The 20,759-nt window shown below is 36.5% G+C and overlaps 2 protein-coding genes across 5 annotated transcripts in view; both read left to right on the top strand.

Annotated features, from left to right (window-relative positions):
* Nucleotides 1-6,337, top strand: part of DGKD (diacylglycerol kinase delta) — an 86,696-nt gene extending 80,359 nt beyond the window's left edge. For all 3 annotated transcript variants that reach the window (XM_081955118.1, XM_081955119.1, XM_081955120.1), the window contains 2 exons: nt 276-406; nt 2,729-6,337. In XM_081955118.1, the coding sequence (XP_081811244.1) occupies nt 276-406; nt 2,729-2,818 (221 nt within the window). In that variant the 3' untranslated portion in view covers nt 2,819-6,337. The remainder of the gene's footprint in view (nt 1-275; nt 407-2,728) is intronic.
* A 3,400-nt stretch (nt 6,338-9,737) lies between these two features.
* PROC (protein C, inactivator of coagulation factors Va and VIIIa) lies at nt 9,738-20,425 on the top strand. 2 transcript variants are annotated; one of them, XM_081955122.1, is made up of 9 exons: nt 9,738-9,874; nt 10,394-10,484; nt 10,947-11,107; nt 11,690-11,714; nt 14,048-14,158; nt 14,830-14,976; nt 16,758-16,852; nt 18,308-18,425; nt 19,832-20,425. In XM_081955122.1, exons 2-9 carry the CDS (start codon nt 10,415-10,417, stop codon nt 20,380-20,382), a joined length of 1,278 nt encoding a protein of 425 aa, XP_081811248.1. In that variant the 5' UTR covers nt 9,738-9,874; nt 10,394-10,414; the 3' UTR covers nt 20,383-20,425. The 2 variants fall into 2 exon arrangements, with proteins under 2 accessions (XP_081811248.1, XP_081811247.1); XM_081955121.1 differs by having other exon boundaries at nt 9,739-9,878.
* Nucleotides 20,426-20,759: the final 334 nt, after the last annotated feature.

Below are 20,759 nucleotides of genomic sequence, written 5' to 3' on the forward strand. Positions count from 1 at the left end.
GTATTTGCTTTTGAGTAAAAGCATGTGGCCCTAATTTGGAAGCTATTGTCAACTTACTTCCTTGATCTCAGAAATTATCTCCATTTAAGACAGTGTCTTTAACTTTTTAGCTTTTCCTTATTTTGGAATCAGTGAACTATTCTTTCTAAGATATGTTAGTACTATTTTGCCTTTCACTTTCGTGCTTCTTTGGTCTTTGCTGCTGATCATCTTTTTCACTATCTTTCCTCTGGGCTTTGGGGTACTCAATGTCCCTGCTTTTCCATCTCTGACAGTTCACCTCTGGGGAACGGAGGAGGTTGCAGCCTGGCTTGAACATCTTAGTCTTTGTGAGTATAAAGATATATTCATCCGGCATGACGTCCGGGGCTCTGAGCTCCTGCATCTGGAACGGAGAGATCTCAAGGTACTTTCATAAAGAATTCATCAAAATAGCCATTTGCATTTATATGGCATCCACTGCTGACTGTGCTTGGAGCTGGTCTGCATAGGTGGTTTTAGACAGAGTAATTTATTTGTTTTTAGGATATAAAAGAAGAGGTTTTTGGTAAAATACATACACCAAACCTTAGGGTATAGAGTATACCTGAAATTCAGCATTATTGCATCTCCTAGAATCAACTGCCATTGCTTGAAATATACTATTCCTGTACAATTCCTTGATAAAGCACCATATTTTTCAGAGTATAAGATGCACCGAAATATAAGACACACCAAGGTTTTGAAGAGGCAAATTTCTAAAAAAGTAGGTAGGTAGGTAGAGGGATAGGGAGGGAGAGAAAGAGAGAGAAATACAGCAGATAGATAGGAAGACAGAGTAGTTAGGTAGGTAGATAGATAAAGGGAGAGAGAAATAGAGAGAGAGATATACAGTAGGAAGCTAGGGAGAGAGGGGGGGTTAGGTAGGTAGGTAGGTAGGTAGGTAGGTAGGTAGGTAGGTAGGTAGGTAGGTACGTAGAGGGATAGAGAGAAAGAAATTGAAAGAGATAGATAGAGAAATATAGTAGATAGGTAGGGTAAGAGAGAGAGAGAGTAGGTATGTAGGTAGATGGGGGGGGGGAGAGAGAAATACAGTAGATAGATAGGGAGAGAGAGAGTAGGTAGGTAGATGTTTCCAGGTGTATTTATCCATGTGCTGGAGAAGGAAATCTTTGACAATCTGCAGTACCTAAGACTTTCTTTCTGCTGGCACAGCACTTGATCAATGTAATTCTCATCAATCAGTTAAAGAGCTTTCCAAAAGGGAAAAAAAACTTTTTGCACTCTGCAAATCTCCCAAAAATGGCCCGTTTTTTTGCAAAAATGGGCCTGTTTTTTTTTTCCAAAAAAAAAAGGCATGAATAGTCTGGGTGGGGCTTGCAGAGTGCTCCTGGGTGAGGGAGGCCAAAAATGAGCAAAAACCGGCCCATTTCCACGAAAACGGGCCTGTTTTTTGTCCAAAAAATTGCATGCATAGCCTTACAGAGGCTTATAGAGTGGTGCTGGGGGCCAGGGGGGGGAAACGGCCTGGTTTTTTTTCTCATTTCTTACCTCCCCAGCCCCCAGGAGCTCACTGATACCTCCATAAGGGTATGCACGGCCATTTTGGTGAAGAGGGCAGGGCTTCGGGAGGCAAAAAATGCTGTATTTGATGTATAAGACGCACCTAGATTTTCAGCCTCTTTTGGAGGCAAAAGGTGCGTCTTATACTCTGAAAAATACGGTATATATTGTTATTAAGTAGTAGCCATATTTTAATTATTACTATGAGCAAATGTATCCTATTCTAGGATACATAATATAGTTTTAGGTTAGTGCAAGACAAATGAATTTTGTTTCTATGCAGAATTCAACTCCACTAATAATAGGATTCAGGGAAGTACAGCTGTCAATATGACTGTCGCACAAGTTCCATATGAATCCACATCTTTGTGGACAATGAATATCATCATAAAATTCTCTTGTAGATTTCTGCTTCTTTTTACCATCAAGCGGTGACAGAAAAGCTACAAATTTAGCAGGAAATCAAACTAGATCCAAGTATGAGAGCGAAAAAGGGAGAAAGGGAAAATAACAGAAGGGGAATAGACATAAACCATCAAGAAATAGAAAATAAATATATTGGCAGGTTATCTTGGGAATAGCAATTCAACTCAGGTGGCAAGAAATCTAGGAAGAGGCAGTTCAAATCATTCAAAGAAGCTTTGCCTTAATAAACTCATTATAAATGATGATTGGAAATACATTTCGCAATTTACGAGGTTATGTATCCCTGGATTAGCATTAAAATACCTTACTGAGTCTGTGTAGTTCTATTTTGACTGACTGTCTGTGTAGAGTTTCACACTAAGTAAACATAATATGCTAAGATTTATTTAGCATTGTGAAGATACGATTCCTATGAACATAGAAGTATCTGGGGAGGATATGGGTAATAATAAAAAGTGTGGCTTTTATTTGCATTGAAATTACATGTTTTCTTGACTCATTTTATGAAATAATTTGTTTGGGTGTTGCTTGATTGCTGTTTGAATTAAGCTTTTTGCATTCCTAGTTCCTGTGCAGTTGATAAATTTGCCTCTGAATAATATCTACTTAAAGTATATTCTGTAATATGTCTTGTTTTCTCAAGCACTGATTTCTGGGATGCTTCTGCTTTTTTCTCATTTTGGGGATGATTCAACTAATATGTATTCTACAGTTGACTAGTTTTTCATGACCTAAGTTTATCCTTATCATTTTTTTTCAGGATCTAGGAGTAACCAAAGTGGGTCACATGAAGAGAATATTACATGGGATCAAGGAGCTGAGCAAGAATATTCCTGTCACCGAGGCTTAAACGCTGTTTTTGGAGCCTGCTTCTACCATTCCTCCTGATCTCTGCACAATTGAAAGCTGACAGGGCACATATGCTCAGGAGGTTGTCCCTGTGGAACAGCCTAATAGTATCAGTGTTCAGAGCTCACATCCAGCTTTTTATGGTGCTACTGTTCTGATGTGGCATAGAGTGCAATCTACTCAACAAGTCACATTTTGCTAGACTAGGTGTTACTTGACTTCCTCAGTCTCAGTGTCCTTTATTCAAACTTGGATACTCTTGATGCTAAGCATCCTCATTGATTTCTGTCAGTCAAGATTGGTAAACCAGCCTGTGGATCCACAACATTTGACAGAGAGTTAAGTCGCCAAAGTCAATGCTAAAGACTTTATGATTTAAGAATTGTGACAGGCATTAAGAGTAATGAAAACACCTGATTTTCAAGCATGCACAACTATAAAATTAGATGTCGAGAATGAAGAAAGGGCATTTCTAAATCTACTATTTAGGAAACTTTTAAAAATTAATTCACCAATTATACAGTTAATACATAGCCTTTGTAATAACTGCCATGGGACTTAAATTAGGAAGAGACTCTTTTATCATGCATTTTCCTGACAGTCTTTTTTTTTTTTTTGTGCCAGAAATGCATATAACTACTTGTCTAAATTTGCCTTGTTCTTTTCTGGTTCTGCTGTCTAATATTCATGGATACTAATATTGTTGTTTAAAACATCAGTCCTTGGAGAAACGTGGGAAGGACCCCAAAATGCTCCAAGATTGCAGAATATGCTGACCCTTAACAGTACTGTTGTTCAATGCATATACATCAGAAAGTTAATTCTCCAGTATTTTTTTTTAAATTTTTGCTATGATGATAATGAAAACATGTCACAGTCAAGTAGAAAACAGCACCTTATTGTTGATGAGAAACATATGTCAATTTCTTCCATTTCCCATTGAACACCTCAGGGAGTAAAATCAATATATAATTTTAGGAAAAAAATGCAGTAAAAAGGATAAATTTCTAAACTTTAACCATAGAAGAATTATAGTGCTTGCTATGTGTTTCTTTTAAAAATCATGTGAAATCAGGAATGCTTGACTAAATTGTTCTTATCCTGAACAGTCTACCTTTGTCTTTTGACATAACCTGGCATTTTTTCCCTTTTTAATCTATGCTGAATTTGAGAGTCATCACTCTTTCAATATCTGCATTTGCAGAGTTCTGTCATAATTTGAGTTTTCATAATAAATTAGCTTTTAAACTTGTATTAACACCATTGCATCCCAAGATATTAATAAGTAAGGATAATTTTCTATCGGCCTATTTTTTGTTGACTTATGTAGTTAAATCCCTTTCTACATAATGGAAGTCCTGAACCCCAAATTTCATGAACAGTATAGCTGTATCAGATTGACAGTATGTGTTATTTATCTGCCTTACGTGGTATTTGGAGTATCTAGTATTGTTTATTTGAAGCTGGGTTTTTTTTCCTAAGGAAGGAAGTATTAAAAAGTGCCATGATATACCAGAGCTTTCAACTTGGCAATGTAAAGTTTCTATTTTATTGTATTTTTTATTTTATAAAAAAGTATAAGGTGTTCTGTTTTGAGGGCAAAACTACACAGTTGGATTCCTCAAGCTAATGTTTCTTGGCACTTCATTAAAATGTGAGCCATAACATTTGAATTGGTCCATTAAATTTCAGAGAACTTGGCAGAATATAAGAAAAAGTATTTACCCTAGAAAGTGCCAATGTTGGAAGTAACTGATTGTATTTTAATAACATACTGTGAAATTTGAAAAAAAACCATTAACATTTCAGTTGTAAATAAAATCTCCTGGACTTACCACAATCAACAAACTTTATTGATTAGTCATCTAACCATATCAAAAAGATACAAAACATGTACAGAAAAAAAGAGTAGGACAGGAATAACAAACATTACCTCTACAACACCTAATCTGTTCTATATAGTCTGGTCTCTTTGAAATGGCTTTCGATATAAAAATTGCAGTCTTGATAATGATATGTAGGCTTCTGCTCTGCAAGAATAATGCCATTTTTTCTGGGTGATCCAGGTGGTTTTTAAAAAAGTTTTTAAGTAAAGATCTAAATAAATGGCCCTTTCTGCAGAATATAGTTTGCAACCAAACTCCTGTACTCACCAAAAGTTGTTCCAGGAAACCATATTGTTTAACGGTGAGGTTTTAAGGACATAGCACAGACTGCAGATGAAAGAATTGTCCCTATCCCTATTTATGCTTATCAAAGGGATTCCATTGGCAGGGACAGTTAACTGGATAAAATCTATTTGTGTGTGCTTTAATCTGGTTATATTTTTTGCTCCTGAAAGACCACTTTTGAATTCATTGCAGTTATTTGACAATTACATGAAAGTGAAATACACTTCCATGCTTGGTTATTTAAGAAATTCTCAGTATATGCATAGGATTCCTGCCAAATTGTTTATTATGTTTAAGTTGAATGAAATTATTCACATTTTTGGCAATGGTTTCTCACGAAGTAAAATTCCACTGATTTTATTTCTCCAATAGGAACTGAAAAGGCACACATTGCTTGTTGTCCCTTGAAAACCTCTAACACCTGTATTATTTTGAAATTATTTGAGTATTATTTAAAAGTGAATATAGTATGAATGGTAAATTAAAGACTGTTTACACAAAACTCGTATCTTAACAGATATTTGTGATGTAAAAAAAAAGAAAGTTGTTTTTATAAGTCATTTGATGTGTGTATTGTTAACCGTGATAACAGGGGAAATATAACTATTGCAGTGATCAGACAAAAGCATAGGGAAACATTTAAGTTCTGTACAGTCTGGGGAAGAAGGTATTGTGCCTTAAGAATATAACATGCTATTTATTATTTAATTTATACTGTCATTACCGTGAAAGCATCTCTTGTTTGTACATATTTTGCAGTTGATCGGTTGTAAATATAATGTTCTTGTATATAAAGACAATCTCTTTCTGATCTTGCTGTAAATAATTGATTTGTTGCTATAGTAATTAGAGAAACAGTATTTAATATGCCTTGTCAGTAGTGAGAGAAATGCAAATGTATTAAGTAAAACTGACCTTAAAATTATAGAAGGATCTTGAAGTATAACTATACTGAATGGCATCTGTAATGCCCACCAATTTGTGGGCAGAGGTGGAAAGAAGGAGGGGAGGAGGGAGAGAAAGGGAGAGAGGCTGCCTCAAACCATAGTTGTAGTCCTTAATACTTTGTACTTTATGATATGCATTGTGATTCTCTGTAAACAAAGAACTTGGAAGCATTTCATTAGAAGTGTGTCAATTTTTCATCTAAGAAATTCAAGGAATATTTATCCATAAAATACCACACAAAGTAGATTAGCTTAAAGTTGGTAAATGTAATTTTATAATTTGCTTTATTATTGAGATGAAGTACACAAAGTATTTTAAAAATACAACAACAAAGTAAAACAAATAGAAAAGTGTAAGCTTGGTTTTAAGAAGAACAATAAAGATGCATAACTCTAACCACATGCAACGGGTGGTTTTATTAGGAGAAAAAAATTATATAGCCAATGTTCTTGCTCATTGTTGTTTATAGCCAGATTGTGGTGAATTTCATAATTCAGATGACTGACATGACTCTTTGTGTCTGACAATTGCAATTGCAACTTTTCATATATTTTCTTAGGCAATTCTCAATACTTTTTCCTTATGGAGAATATTGTTTTTTACTCTTCTCTTTTAGACATCTTAAATTAGAAGAAGGAAAAAATATTTTGAAACATCCTGAACTGGGCACTTTAATATCACATTTTGGATTACAGCCTCTAGCCATCCTAGCAACCATAATTTGTTTAGAGACACAAAAGGTGTCTTACTGAATGGTCTCCACTCTAAAACCTGAGAGGGGGAAAAAAGAAGAAGCTGAACCTGCATTTCTAACTTCAGTCCTTATAATACAGTATATGAGAATATCACAGGTTATTTTTCTAAATCTCAAACTCCGATAAATAAAGTATGTTTTTCTCTACTCTTGTGGTTAAAAACAAATAAGATACATTATTGATAACATCAAGACGTGAGGTGTACCTCTACAAATACTTAATTGCATGGAGCTTCACATTCACTTACTCTGGATACTGACTATGTTTTATAATTGTTCTTTTAGTTCTGTTATGGACTGAATGATACATAATGCAATTTATTCATTTTGGTAGTATGGTATAAAATCTAAAAATAATGCAGAGTTTATGGGTGCTATTAGCATGCTAAGCCATAGCTTAACAAACTGTCTTAATATGTTGGATTCATGCAATTTCAGCCAAAACCAAGTCATATGGTCTATTGTGGGAAATAAGTTAATAAACAATCTATTGCAAACAATGATGCCACTTCCTAGCTCATGGTGAGAAAGTAGTCACATAATCAAACTTGGTTGTCTGAATGTTACAAGATATCCACCACTGCATAACTAGCACAATTACATTTTTGGTTTCATAATATAGTTGGAAAGAGGAAATGGGCCAAAGTTTAACTGATTCCGAAATATTCTCCTTATTTCTTGTTTAAAACAAAAGGGGGGGGGGGTGGTTATTATGTTCATCTCATAAGCAGTGAAAAGTTTCTGAAGTTGCAGGCTTTACTCTGTTTCAATTTCATGGGAAGGCTATATCATACTGGCAGGTAGGAATTCCTATAATAGATTATATATGCATTCAGGGAATTTATAGCATTGTTTACATGTGTAGTCTACTGGATTCCTGTCCTAACCGATTGCTATAGTAGTTTTATGCAAACTCTGTTCTCTGCACCTTCATTTACTTCTAGCTTATGCTGAATAAAGGTAGGCTAACATACTCTACTTGGCCTCTTGTAATAAAATAATAACTAATTCAAATTATTTTAAGGATGTGTAGAACAAAATCTAACCAAATGAGCTATTAAAGGAGAATCACCACTATCAAATACCTTTTTGCCTCAGAATTTACAATAAGAGTTGTATTCACAGAAATAATTTGTTACTAAAGATTTTGACTTGGTGGCACATAAGAAGTAGTCAAGCCATTAATGGATTTTATACATGATGGTTTATATCTAATGTGGTCCTTAAAGTCTTCCAATGGTACACCCATCACCACTGTATTATTACAGATGACAAAGACACTTGCAACTTTAATTTTGTAATTACTAAAATTCTTTCTCAAGTCTCATAATTTCCCGATCCTTCTGGCTGCCATTTGCTTTTCAGAACTACATATCAATTGTTTCTACCTTTACATGACCCCAGAGTAGAATTTTTATTTAAAACAATTGCATCATCGTAATAGATAATGTCACAACACTAAGTACCAAATCTGATTGGCTGGGTGTGCTGTCATTCAAGATAAGGCTAGAGTTTTCTGAATTTCTTATTGGTTAATTCCATGGAGGAACAGAATACCATGGAACCACTTATGAAAGCCTTTAACAATAAATTTAAATTTTAATAATGGAGAAATATGGGTCAGATGTGGCAAAGTACTTAAAAGCAGTGAATTGTTATGGGGATACAGTTTGGTAAGTAGCCGTTCACAAACGCTTGCTTTCTGCACCAGTTTTTCTCAACCTCAGCAACTTCAACTTGTAGGCTTCAATTTCCAGGATTCCCCAGCCAGCCCCATAAAACAGTCTCCATATTAAAGAAATTGTACTCAGATAAACAAACCCATTTTACCATTTCTTTGGTGACTATATATACCTGCAGCCTTAGCATTTGTTGATTTTTGAGCAGTCTTTTCTACATCCTTTTTATCCTCTCCCCCCCCCCCCCTGGATACTACTCATTACTCAATAACCCCATGGCAACAAAAAGCCACAAAAAAACTTGAAAAGCTGCAGGCATGATATGGCCTACTCAGGCCTTGAAAGATGGATATGGGAAGAAAGCTTGACTCGCTTCACTGTCTTGCATTGATACCTTGCTGGAATAAATAGGGTAGCTTGGTATATTTTCATACTGAATGTGACCAAAGAGTTGTTGACAGTGATAGAAAAGAATCGGCTTTCATTACGTAGCATGGGTTGAATTTAATTTGTGGGATGCTTTTGCAACCTTCATAATTGAAGGTCAATGAGTTGCCCATAGGATTAAATGACTTTGACATGACATAGATGATAAATGTATCTTTTTAATCAAATTAAGTAGCACCTTGAAGACATGGAGCAGATGTTTCATTCTAGCACCACAGGGAGGATGGACTAAGCTGTAAAGGACAAGAAATTACCCTTAATCAAGAAGCCTTAAAAGTAACAAAACATAAGAAAAGTGGTACTAATTAAAGTAAAAACTAAGTGGAGGCAAGAGATAACATATTCGAATTAACCTCTTGCAGAGGGAGGTGGTAGAATTCTAGGAGTTCTGGGGGAGGGGGCTTGATGTGGGGGACATGTTAGTTTAAGATGATTGCTTCCTGGCAGAATGTCACTAAATTCAGGTAATCGGTGTAAGGAGCAAACAACTATAGCTCTCTGGTGCTCTCTTGTGGTCACCTTAACTTGAAATTGTTGATAGGCAATCTTAAGAATCTTAAAGGGTCCCAAGTATAAAATTAGAAGGTGTTAGTCAAAAGACCTGGTATACTGTCCTGTTTCTTTTCGTAGCATATCTGTTGAAGGAGGACAGGCTTAAAAAAGCAATGACACAAGTGAGGCAAGAAGGACAGTGATATCTCATACTATCACGTGGAAAATTTCATGATTCACTTCTCAAATATCCAATAATTAGGCCATTTTGTTAAAGCAATAAACCTGAACTAGAGCTGAATTTATAGAATTTTTTTTTAAATTAGCCATTGCTTACCTAGACAATAAATAGAGAAGAAAATCAGGGTGGGGGGAAGCACATGTTAAAAAGCAAACCATTCCTGGTTTTCTTTTCTACATGTAGAATCCCGTAGGAGCCGTTTTTCTTTAACTGAAAGAAAGGCTGTCACAGTGTATCTCCTGAGTAAATATTTGAGATTATGGATTAACTAGTGTCCTCTGCATTCAATGGTGGAAGAATAGACTACTGTGATTCAGCCAGGGAAGTCAGTAAGTCTTTTCTGTTGTTCATATATTTCAGTTAAAATCCGAAACTATGTTTTTACCTAAATCAAATGCAAAGAGGGATAAGAAATGTAGAATGTCATCGGGGAAAGCTTAAAAGAGAACTGACAATACATTTAGTTTAGTTCTGTTATCTTGTGTATGCTTTGTTTTGGTTTTGGATTGGGTTTGGGTTCACTTAACCATGCAGTGACTAGATTTTGAAAAGGATTTTTAAAAACACCTTAAACTATATTACTGTCAAATAAACAGAAAGTTGCCAACTAGTTAATTAGATAAAGAGACAGAAGTAGTAGATTGGAAGACGTTATTTCCAAGGCCAATATATGGTGTAAAACCTAAGAGCAATATTAAACTCTGCAGGAGAATTTGGAGGCCCTATTGTAAGAATCAAGTATTAGCCTGTGCTTCCTTAAATATATAATCTTGAAAATATATAAAGTATGCATTTCTCTTAAACGAATCACCATTTATTTATTTTTTTGCTGGTGTTCTCATAGTTGTGTGGATTCGATTGTGCAATGGGTAGAATCATTTCTCTTCTGGTGTTTTCAGCTGCCTTCATATTGCTTAATGGATATGAAGCCTCAGGTATGTTATCCCTTTGAACATCAGGTTAAACATTATATTCTGCCAGCAACTGTACAAGTCTCTAAGCATAATTGAAAAAGCCCAATGTCACTTGAATTCTGTATAATACAATCCTTTTCCCAATAATTCTTAGTTACACACTGGAGATATGGGGCATATTTTACCATCATCTTGATGTGAAAACAAGTCCAGAATTACACACACACACACACACACACACACACACACACACACATATTGCATCATAAGAGTTTACATTTCATTAACAATAGTTTGGATTTTACAGAATAGCACTAGAAGCAATATTTCTGATGGTCATTGGCTTCATTATTTTACTCCAAAGCATATGGGTTTTTAAAATCATTTTAAAAATTATTTCTCATATCCGGTAAAATAACAAGACAAATATGTTTCTGAAACTAGTAAGATAAAAATATCATAAACATATTCTCCATTCCCAAGTGTTTTACAGCAGCCAAGAGGCCAATCGTGTCTTGAAGATTCAAAAGCGGGCAAATTCTTTCTTGGAAGAATTAAAGGCAGGTTGCTTGGAAAGAGAATGTGTAGAAGAACAGTGTGATTTTGAAGAAGCTAGTGAGATATTTGAAACCATGGAAAAAACTGTAAGTTACTTTGCAAGATTGGGAAATAGAGTGAAGCTTCATTATCAGTTGAAAGAGCAGAATAAGTTAATGAGCAGAAAGAAACATCCTAATTTAGTAAAGTGATCCAAGATATTCTGTGTCCCAAGCAGCTGGTGGGACTACTCTTTGGTGGGTTTGAAGGGTACACTAACAAATTATCACTCCTAACATTTGTCATCAAAACAGACAATTTGACTTCTTATTTGTTCAGCTTCTCTTGGCCTTGGTTGTTTTTAGTAGTCCTTGATCCAAATTGGATGCTTTACATGGGTGTACCATCACATCCAATTAGGTCCACTTTTACTATTTGTAATGCCCATTACTTTGGCAGTTGAGTTTATGTCAAAATAAAAACATCATTGCTTCACCAAATATTGGAAACATTTGTTATATTTTCATTGTGGTGGACAGATGATAATACATATGATGGATAAATGACTGAATAATTGTTCATTCTATTATTATCAGATTAAGGAACAATCTGCAAAAAGTTGATGCTACACAATGACTACTTATAAAAAATATTTTTACAGTTTTAACTTGAAATTTATTTCATTTCAGCTAAGTTTCTGGGCAAAATATGTTGGTGAGTAAAGATATATTGAACATTGCTAGTGACCATTTTTATATCTTTTTTCCTCTTCATTATTGTATTTACTCTGTTGCCATTACTTGTGTTTCATTAGTTAATATCACTTCCTGTTTTATGCTATTGAGAGAAGTGATTCTTTCCCTTTCCAAGAGAAGAACTGGCTTCAACTCAGTTCCATCAAAGCTGAGTAGCAGTGGGTCTTGGGGCCCCCTTGATATTATGACGAGATTTTTCCATCCTTGCAAGTGGCAGAGATTTACCACACAGCCCTCAGTGACTATCATAGTTGTTCCTGATTGGGAAGCCTTGTTCACTCTCATTCATGACCTAGGCCAGTGATGGCAAAACTTTTCAGTACCAAGTGTCCAACTCCGCACACTGGAGCACCGGAAACAGGAAGATCAGGTGGCCAGTGCGCATGCACACACCGGCCAGCTGGTCTTAGGGTTTCCGACACGCACATGTGCGCTGGCCAGCTGGTCTTCATGTGCACTGGAGCCCAGGAAACCCAAAGACCAGGTGGCTGGTACGCACCGGCCACCTCGTCATCCAGTTTCTGGCACTCTGGGGCACACAAAGACCAGCTGGGTGGTGTGCATGTCCACAAAGAGGGCTCTGTATGCCACCTCTGGCACGCTTGCCATAGGTTCTCTATCATGGACCTAGGCCTTTGGCAACTTGATGTTGTGCGCTAGTTGTACCCTTTCCTTCGGGGAGAGGGGGCGGTCTATAAATCAAATAAACTTGAAATAAACTTTCCTGGATTACAAGTCCCTGCAAACAGTCACTCAGACCCTAGTCATCACACTGAAACACTTTCTACATAAGGCTACCTTTGAAGAATATTTGGAAGGTATGACTAGCACAGAATGCAACTGCCTGGATAGTTCTGGGGACCCTTAGGGTGGTACACCTTTGTTGTACAAGCTGCCCTAGTTGTCAGTTTGCTTCCAGATTCAATTCAAGATGTTAGTTTATTACTTTCAAAGCCCTTTAGGGCATAGGTCCAAGGTACCTCAGAACCATTTCACCCCAATGGGATGCCCTTCTGCCAGCCTACCCTCCCCCCCGGCTGGCAGAAGAACATACTGCAAACCCTGTCAATCAAGGAATTCTGGCTGGTGGGGTCAAGAAGAAGAGCCTTTTATGGCGTGCTCCCATTCTCTGGAACACTGAGCCCCTAAGGTGAGAGCTGCACCCACCCTTTTGGTCCTCCAAAAGGACCTTTAAAATCTGGCTCTTCCAATTGACCTGGGACACTGATGTTGAAGTGTCCTACTGAGGTGGTTAATGGACTGAGATAAGACTCTTCTTCCATCCTGTTTGTATCTTTCCCCCTTCCTTGTCATCTTTGTTAATGTTAATGTTAACATTTATTATCTTAATATTTAATATGTTAATGCTTACGCTGTTCCTTTTACTTTGTTGAAAGGCACCTAAAGTTGCCTGAACACAAAATAAGCTGCTTATAAATTTAACAAATAAAGTCATCTTCTGGCTGGATAACTGCAATTCATTCTACATGGGGTTAAAGACAATCCAGAAATTACAATAGGTCCAGAATGCACAACAAAAGTGGTTATGAGTGTACCTTGGGATTCTCCTATAACACCATGACTCTGCATGCTTTGTCTCCCAATAAGCTTCCAGATGTAATTCAAAGTGCTGGTTATCATCTACAAAGCCTTTCAGAACCAGGTTATTTATGGGACTACCTCTCCCCAATATTATCTGCCCATCCCATTCATTCTAATAGAGTAGACATACTTTAAGTCCCATCTCTGACGCAATCCAGTCTGCTCTCTGGAATGACCTTTTCCCTGACATACGTTTGGCCCCAATCTTCCTGACCTTCAGAAAGACTTGAAAACCTCGCTCTTTCCTCAGGCATCAGGATACAGATAATCTGTGTCTGGAAGAAGATAATTGTGAGTTCCTAATCTCCCATTAAACAAGTTCCTGCTTCTCTTTTTCCTAATATCTTCCTAACCCCATTCAAAAGAAGCAAATTGCAACAAAGGGAAGAATTTGTGTGGCAGACCGAAAGGGGAACTGCATTCTGTACATACTAAGGAGTTGGATTAAGAGGAGAGAAATCCAGGTTCAAGTCCATCCTCAGTCACAAAAAGTCACCAGTGACTTGTGGCCAGTCACTAGCTCTCAGCCAAGTTACTTATAGGGTTATCATTGTGAAGATAAAATGAAAGACCATTTCCATTTAAGCACTTTATGCTCTTGGAGTAAACATTAATAGAAACATAACAAATGTTAAGTACTGTGAAGATCTGTACGATCTGGGTTTTCTGATGCTTTTTTTTTTTTTTTAGATGGAGATATGTGTATTTCCAATCCATGTTTCAATGGAGTCTGTCGGGACGGCATTGGGCGATTTGACTGCATATGTAACAAAGGCTGGGAGGGACGATTATGCCAAAATGGTAATGCTATTTTTGACACTCAGATTTATTATCACTGATATTATACCATGGGTCTCTTATCGCAAACAACTCTGATTGATTACTTACAACTATACAATGTGCATATGTGATGGCATTTGCTAACAATTTTCACTCAAGATTACTGTAATTTATAATTGTTAAAATATGGGATGGTAATGCAAATAGCTCTTTATTTACAACCGTTCATTTAACAATGGTTCACAGTTATGATAATTTGGAGAAAGGACTTGTACTCGTACTTACAATTGTCACATTTAGCATCAGTTGCAGTGTCTAGTTCACAAGATTGTGATTTACTAGACACTTGATTTTGCCAATTTCATTTTGTCACAAAGCAATAGCAATAGCAACTTAGACTTACATACCGCTTCACTATGCTTTACAGTCATCTTTGCAGAGTCTGCATATTGCCCCTAAGAATCTGGTCCTCATCTTACCAACCTTGGAAATATAGAAGGTTGAGTCAACCTTGAGACGGTCAGGATCAAACTCCTAGTATATGGGCAGAGTTTGCCGGCAATACTGCATTCTAACTTCTGTGCCACTGCATAACTTTATAGGGAAAGGATACATGATATTAACTGATCTGTAAAAAATAATTGATTTCCCTTCATAAGAACATCTCATTCCACTGTATTTTTGCTGCCCAGAGATCACCTACGCTAACTGCTCCTTTGCCAATGGTGGCTGTGAACATTTCTGCCACGAGAGTGAAAGGAACCATGACCGATACCGTTACTGCAGCTGTGCTTTGGACTATCACCTGATGGATAATCATGCTTCTTGTGCACCTTCAGGTAAAGAGATGATCAGGCAAACATACATTTATGTAAACATTATTTAAAGTGTGTTAGATTTTGCAGAATTTACCATTCTTTTATTGCTTAGAACGTAATAACTCTGAGAATATTATTCAGTACACTAGAGAAATATTGCTGTTCATTTTACTGAGGGACAAGCATTACTCAATGAATTATACAAAATACAATACAATACAATAGTAGAGTTGGAAGGGACCTTGGAGGTCTTCTAGTCCAACCCCCTGCCTAGGCAGGAAACCCTATACCGTTTCAGACAAATAGCTATCCAACATCTTCTTAAAGACTTCCAGTGTTGGGGCATTCACAACTTCTGGAGGCAAGCTGTTCCACTGATTAATTGTTCTTACTGTCAGGAAATTTCTCCTCAGTTCTAAGTTGCTTCTCTCCTTGATTAGTTTCCACCCATTGCTTCTTGTTCTACCCTCAGGTGCCTTGGAGAATAGTTTGACTCCCTCTTCTTTGTGGCAACCCCTGAGATATTGGAACACTGCTATCATGCCTCCCCTAGTCCTTCTTTCTCTTAAGCTAAACATACCCAGTTCCTGCAACCATTCTTCATGTTTTAGTCTCCAGTCCCCTAATCATCTTTGTTGCTCTTCTCTGTACTCTTTCTAGAGTCTCCACATCTTTTTTACATCGTGGCGACCAGAACTGAATGCAGTATTCCAAGTGTGGCCTTACCAAGGCATTATAAAGTGGTATTAACACTTCACGTGATCTTGATTCTATCCCTCTGTTGATGCAGCCTAGGACTGTGTTGGATTTTTTGGCGGAATAAGGTGGCAGAATTCTGTAATATGCCACTTCATTCTTGGGACAGGAAAACATTTTAAAATCCTACATTAAAAATGAAATAGCGATTTCCGCCTGTAATAACGTGGCATATCTTTTTGTGGAGGGAAGTATGGTTGTAAGCTTCTTGGAATCTGAGAAATGAATAATGGTTTGCCAGAGATTACTATCTCAAAACATCCTACATATAACTCCATCCCTGGATTTCAGCAGTTCCTATCTAATGGCTAAGCAGGAGAATTAAGAAATCTGTACCGTAGCAAACTTAGAGATAAAGAGAGAGTCCTGAAGTAAAAAGCATCCAGTTTCCCAGACATCTGTACCTAATGCATTTCAATAAATCTTATTACAGAAGACTTTGTGAACATCTTATTTTGTATTGCTAAGAGCTTAATAACAGGTAAATTACCCAAGAGATCAGATTCAGAGATTTAGTCTGATAATGCATTTTATAGTAATAGTAAAATAAAAATAAAAATCTGCCATTTCATTTTTAGCATGATGTCCATTTATTATTCTCTTTAAATGTTGTCTTTGAATTTAATATACTGTATGTATTAGTCACTAAATGTCACTGGTACTACAAGAAATAGAAAAGGGTTGTGTATATGTCTTTAATTGTATTCCACAGAAGTGTTATAAAAAAGTTCTTAGATAGACTTGATTGGATCGATTCATGAAAATATTAAGGTATTGCTGAACATTTTACAGCAGAAATAAATGAATCACAATCTCACAATCATATAAATACAAAAATGCTTAACTTTCCTTATAAAAGCCAAAACAACTGGAGGAACATTTCCCACTATTTCACTGAATTGGGAGGGCACCTTGGAGGTAATACAGAAGTTTTAGAAAGAGGCAAAATACAAACCAGCTGTAAAATTTAGGTTGAATATTGGGATAATTGTTAAGGGATCATAGTAGTATTTCAAACTTTCTTTTCCTTCCTTTTTTTTTTGCAGTGGAGTATTCCTGTGGGAGAGTAGTTGAATCCAAATTAAAGGTTGCAAAAATAATTGGGGGTGATCCTGGAAAAAGAGGAGACAGCCCTTGGCAAGTATGTAGTGATGAAATCTTCATTTTGTAGTAGCTTTGATCTTTCTGTGAAATGGGCATCTGTTTTATCCCATGTGTTGACCTGTAAGTCCTTTTTATTTCACTGTTTACAGCATCAGATACTGTTCATTATATTTTCTTGACACGTGCTGTCGTGCCAAAACTATAGGCTTTGAATATACTAGAATTGACAACTTTTAGGCATCTAGGGTACATACTTAAAAATGGAATGATGACTGGTACAAAGAGGAAGAGGATGACCTATATATCTCATTCAATGAGTAGGGTAGAGTTTGGTTTTTTTTAATTGTGATATTCTCATGTTAGGACTTACAATAGAGTTTTCCACTTCAAAATGATAGGAAGCTATGCTGTAACCTTTCAGCAACCATACAAGTAGTCCTCAACATACAACAGTTCATTTAGTGACAGTTCAAAGTTACAATGTCACTGAAAAAGTGACTTATGACCGTTTTTCACATGACCATTGCAACACACAAACCCCAGGATCATATGATCAAAATTTGGACACTGGGCAATTGATTCATATTTATGACTGTGTCTGGGAGTCATGTCATCCCCTTTTGCAACCTTCTGAAAAGCAAAGTCAATGAGGAAGCTGGGTTCACTTAACAATTCTGTTACTAATTTACCAACTGCAGTGATTCATTTAACAACTGTGGCAAGAAAAGTCATAAAATGGGTCCAAACTCACTTAACAAATATTTCACTTAGCAACAGAAATTTTGGACTCAGTTGTGATCTTAAGGGTTACCTGAGGACTACATGTAGTCAGAGGGATTGCTGAAGGCTGAAATCTACAAAAAAGATGATTTGGAGCTGATATAGTTATAATGGATTCTAGTTACTATAACCAGTTAAGGAGAACTTTCCAAATTGTGTTGTTGAAGAACGTACCAGCTTCACTCAAGCACACAAATGTCTAAGAATAAAACTGTCAGGACTCTCATCTTGGGACTGGGAGATACAGTCGCTGCATTTTAATAAAAGGACATAAACTGGGCAATGCAGAAGCAATTGTAATTTAAAATTAGGACTGACAGCACTTTGAATGCTTCAACTGCAACTCCATTTTAGAACAATTTCAAGACAGTAAAGATTTCGGCCTGAGCTGCCAACAAATTAATAATTCCATTTAGAGTTACCATAATATAATATATCCCGATGGTTTGCTGAGCATACAAGTGGCAAGTTCAATACCACTTGGAAAGATAAGTACATCAGAAGAAATTTAAATTTAAATTTATGCAGTTCCTACAGTACTTGTCCCACTGTTTTCCATTCAGAATACCCTGATCAGCAAAACATCCATAGGCTATTGCATGTGACCTAACAATTTGGTAAATTCAGAATTTATGATCACCAGCGGAGCAGTATAGAGAACGGCATGGGCAAGGCAACAGATTTAACAGCCTCTTCCTCCTTTCCATTGCAGGTTATGCTGGGCAATAGTGCAGGAGACTTTAAATGTGGTGGCGTTCTCATTCATCCTGCTTGGGTATTGACAGCTGCACATTGTGTGGTTGAAGAACCCAGAATCAAACTGACCTTAGGTAAGGAAAATCCTAATGCCTGTATTCTTTTTTAATGTGACATACGGTATATCAATAAGTCTTTTACCCTGTATAATGTGGTGTTTCTCAATCTCAGCAATTTAAAACGTGTGGATGTCAATTCCATCTTAGTTGTTCAGGTTGAGAAACATTGGTCCAATGCATGTTCTTGCAGAGATTGTTCAATTCTTAACTCTGGATAGATACAACCATCATTAAATGCAAGTTAACATGAGTTATATTGAGAGACAATCTAAAATAGTGGTGTTCTTTAAAAAAAAAAAACTCAATGTCTGAACTGATCTTTCCAGAAATAACTCTTAGTAACAAGACATTAAAATGTAAACTTTGTTAAATCTTGCCTGTGAGGCAAGGTAACTGACAATAACAATCCAAGGCCATTAACAGGAACAAGGAATTACAGTTGACATCAGAGCTATGATTCCAGTCTCATTCAAATTTAAGAAAAACAAAAGTATCTTATTAGTAGGCAGGTTCAAAGATAAGAAGGTGGGAAGTCAAGATTTCCCAGAACACCAAATTTGTTTTATTAATAATCATCCTGTTTTAAGGTAGAGGTTTAATGATGGAGGCACCTAGTCTGGGAGATTTTTCTCCTTTTCTCACAGAGATTAATTAATGAAGCTCAGTGGTGAAAGATAAACGATTAATAAAAGAGGACTTGTTGATACACCCTCTAGTTAAACTATGAAATTCCTACCACAAATGTCCATATTAATTTTGATGGCTTGAAAGGGGGGGAGTTTAACAAAGTTGCTGATGTATTGTAATCAGCATCAGACTGACAGGAGTCAGTGTGTCACTCACTGCTAGCTGTTGAGGAACACAAATAGGAGACGGGGGACTACCCAGGGCATTGTTTGGTCACAATAGGAAGAAAATGCTGGGTTAGATTACAGAAATGTATTATCTCTTCTAAACAGGGTTTTCTTAATTTTTTAAAAATATCTGGTATTTACATACTTTATATCTTGGCTAGAAGCCTGTAGCTGATGTTTTGGTTTGAAAAAGTGAAATGTGTGTAAAATGTTTTCTTGCATCTCCTATCCTCTTCAACCAATGAGCTATACAGAATGAATGGAATTCTGTCTGCCCACTTTTAATTTTCTCCATCCAATTCCATTATGTGCATATTTTCTCCTTTCTTTCCTTTTTCCTTTTCATCTGATTCTTGGGTTAACAAGAACAATATAGTAAGCAATTTTCCTATTGCATGCAAATCTATATTATAATTGCATCACTCTTTATTCCTACTATAGTTTGGAGTTTGCTTATTCTAACATTCAAGGAGAAAGTACAATCTTTATTAATGTCTTTTTTAACTGTTTAGACTTGACTTAGTTCCAAGGAAGTAGTATTTCCAAATCTTTATGTCGCTCTTACAGGTAAATACCACCGACGGCGTACAGATGAAAGTGAGATAACTATAATTGCTGACAAGATATTCTATCATGAAAATTACTCTTCAGACACCTATGATAATGACATTGCAATACTACATCTATCCCACCCAGTTGTTGTCAATAGGTATATTATACCCATTTGCCTACCTACCCAAAACCTGGCAAATCAACAGTTGATGACCGAAGGGATTCAAACAATAGTAACAGGCTGGGGAAGCCAGAGTGCGAATCATAAGAAGAATTTCTCCTCTGTTCTCAATTTTATTGAAATTCCTGTAGCATCACGGAATGACTGTATCCATTCTATGTGGAATTCCCTAACAGATAACATGTTCTGTGCAGGGATACCAGGAGATATACGGGATTCTTGTCATGGAGACAGTGGTGGTCCTATGGTTGTAAAATTCAAGAATACCTGGTTCCTACTTGGACTAGTGAGTTGGGGAGAAGGCTGTGGGGATCCTAATAACTTTGGAATCTACACTAAGATCAGTTCATATCTTGATTGGATCATCCAGAAAATGAAATCATAAAATTATTACACTAATGATCAATAAAAACAGAACATACAAGTGATTCTGTGCTGTGTGTTATTTTTCTTCAATGGTCTCACTATTTTATATACCAAGAATATGTGATACATCTGGGATGTATCCTAGTTTCTTTGCAAAAAAAAATGTTGGCAAATTTACTTTGATCAAATGCAGCAAAGATTTTCTATGACAATCCTAGTTTTACAACAATCTTGCTTTCAAGAGGACAATCAGGGAATTTCCCAACATTTTGACAGACCGTTCAGCTCAAAACAGGGTATCAGGATGCAAACTGGAACTGTATTCTACTGTGAAGTAGCTTCTTTCTGGATGCCATTTGCAATTGGTGCCTTAGTTTACTGAGTTCCTTTGGAAGA

The sequence above is a fragment of the Natrix helvetica genome, assembly GCF_964273705.1.
Source record: "Natrix helvetica genome assembly, chromosome: 5".
NCBI classification, from domain to species: domain Eukaryota; kingdom Metazoa; phylum Chordata; class Lepidosauria; order Squamata; family Natricidae; genus Natrix; species Natrix helvetica.

Excerpts from the sequence above, each read along its gene's own strand:
- PROC (XM_081955122.1), top strand. The coding sequence starts at position 10,415 with ATGGGTAGAATCATTTCTCTTCTGGTGTTTTCAGCTGCCTTCATATTG. Across the intron at positions 10,485-10,946 it reads TAATGGATATGAAGCCTCAG|TGTTTTACAGCAGCCAAGAG; the intron begins GTATGTTATCCC and ends TCCATTCCCAAG. Across the intron at positions 16,853-18,307 it reads GAGGAGACAGCCCTTGGCAA|GTTATGCTGGGCAATAGTGC; the intron begins GTATGTAGTGAT and ends TTTCCATTGCAG.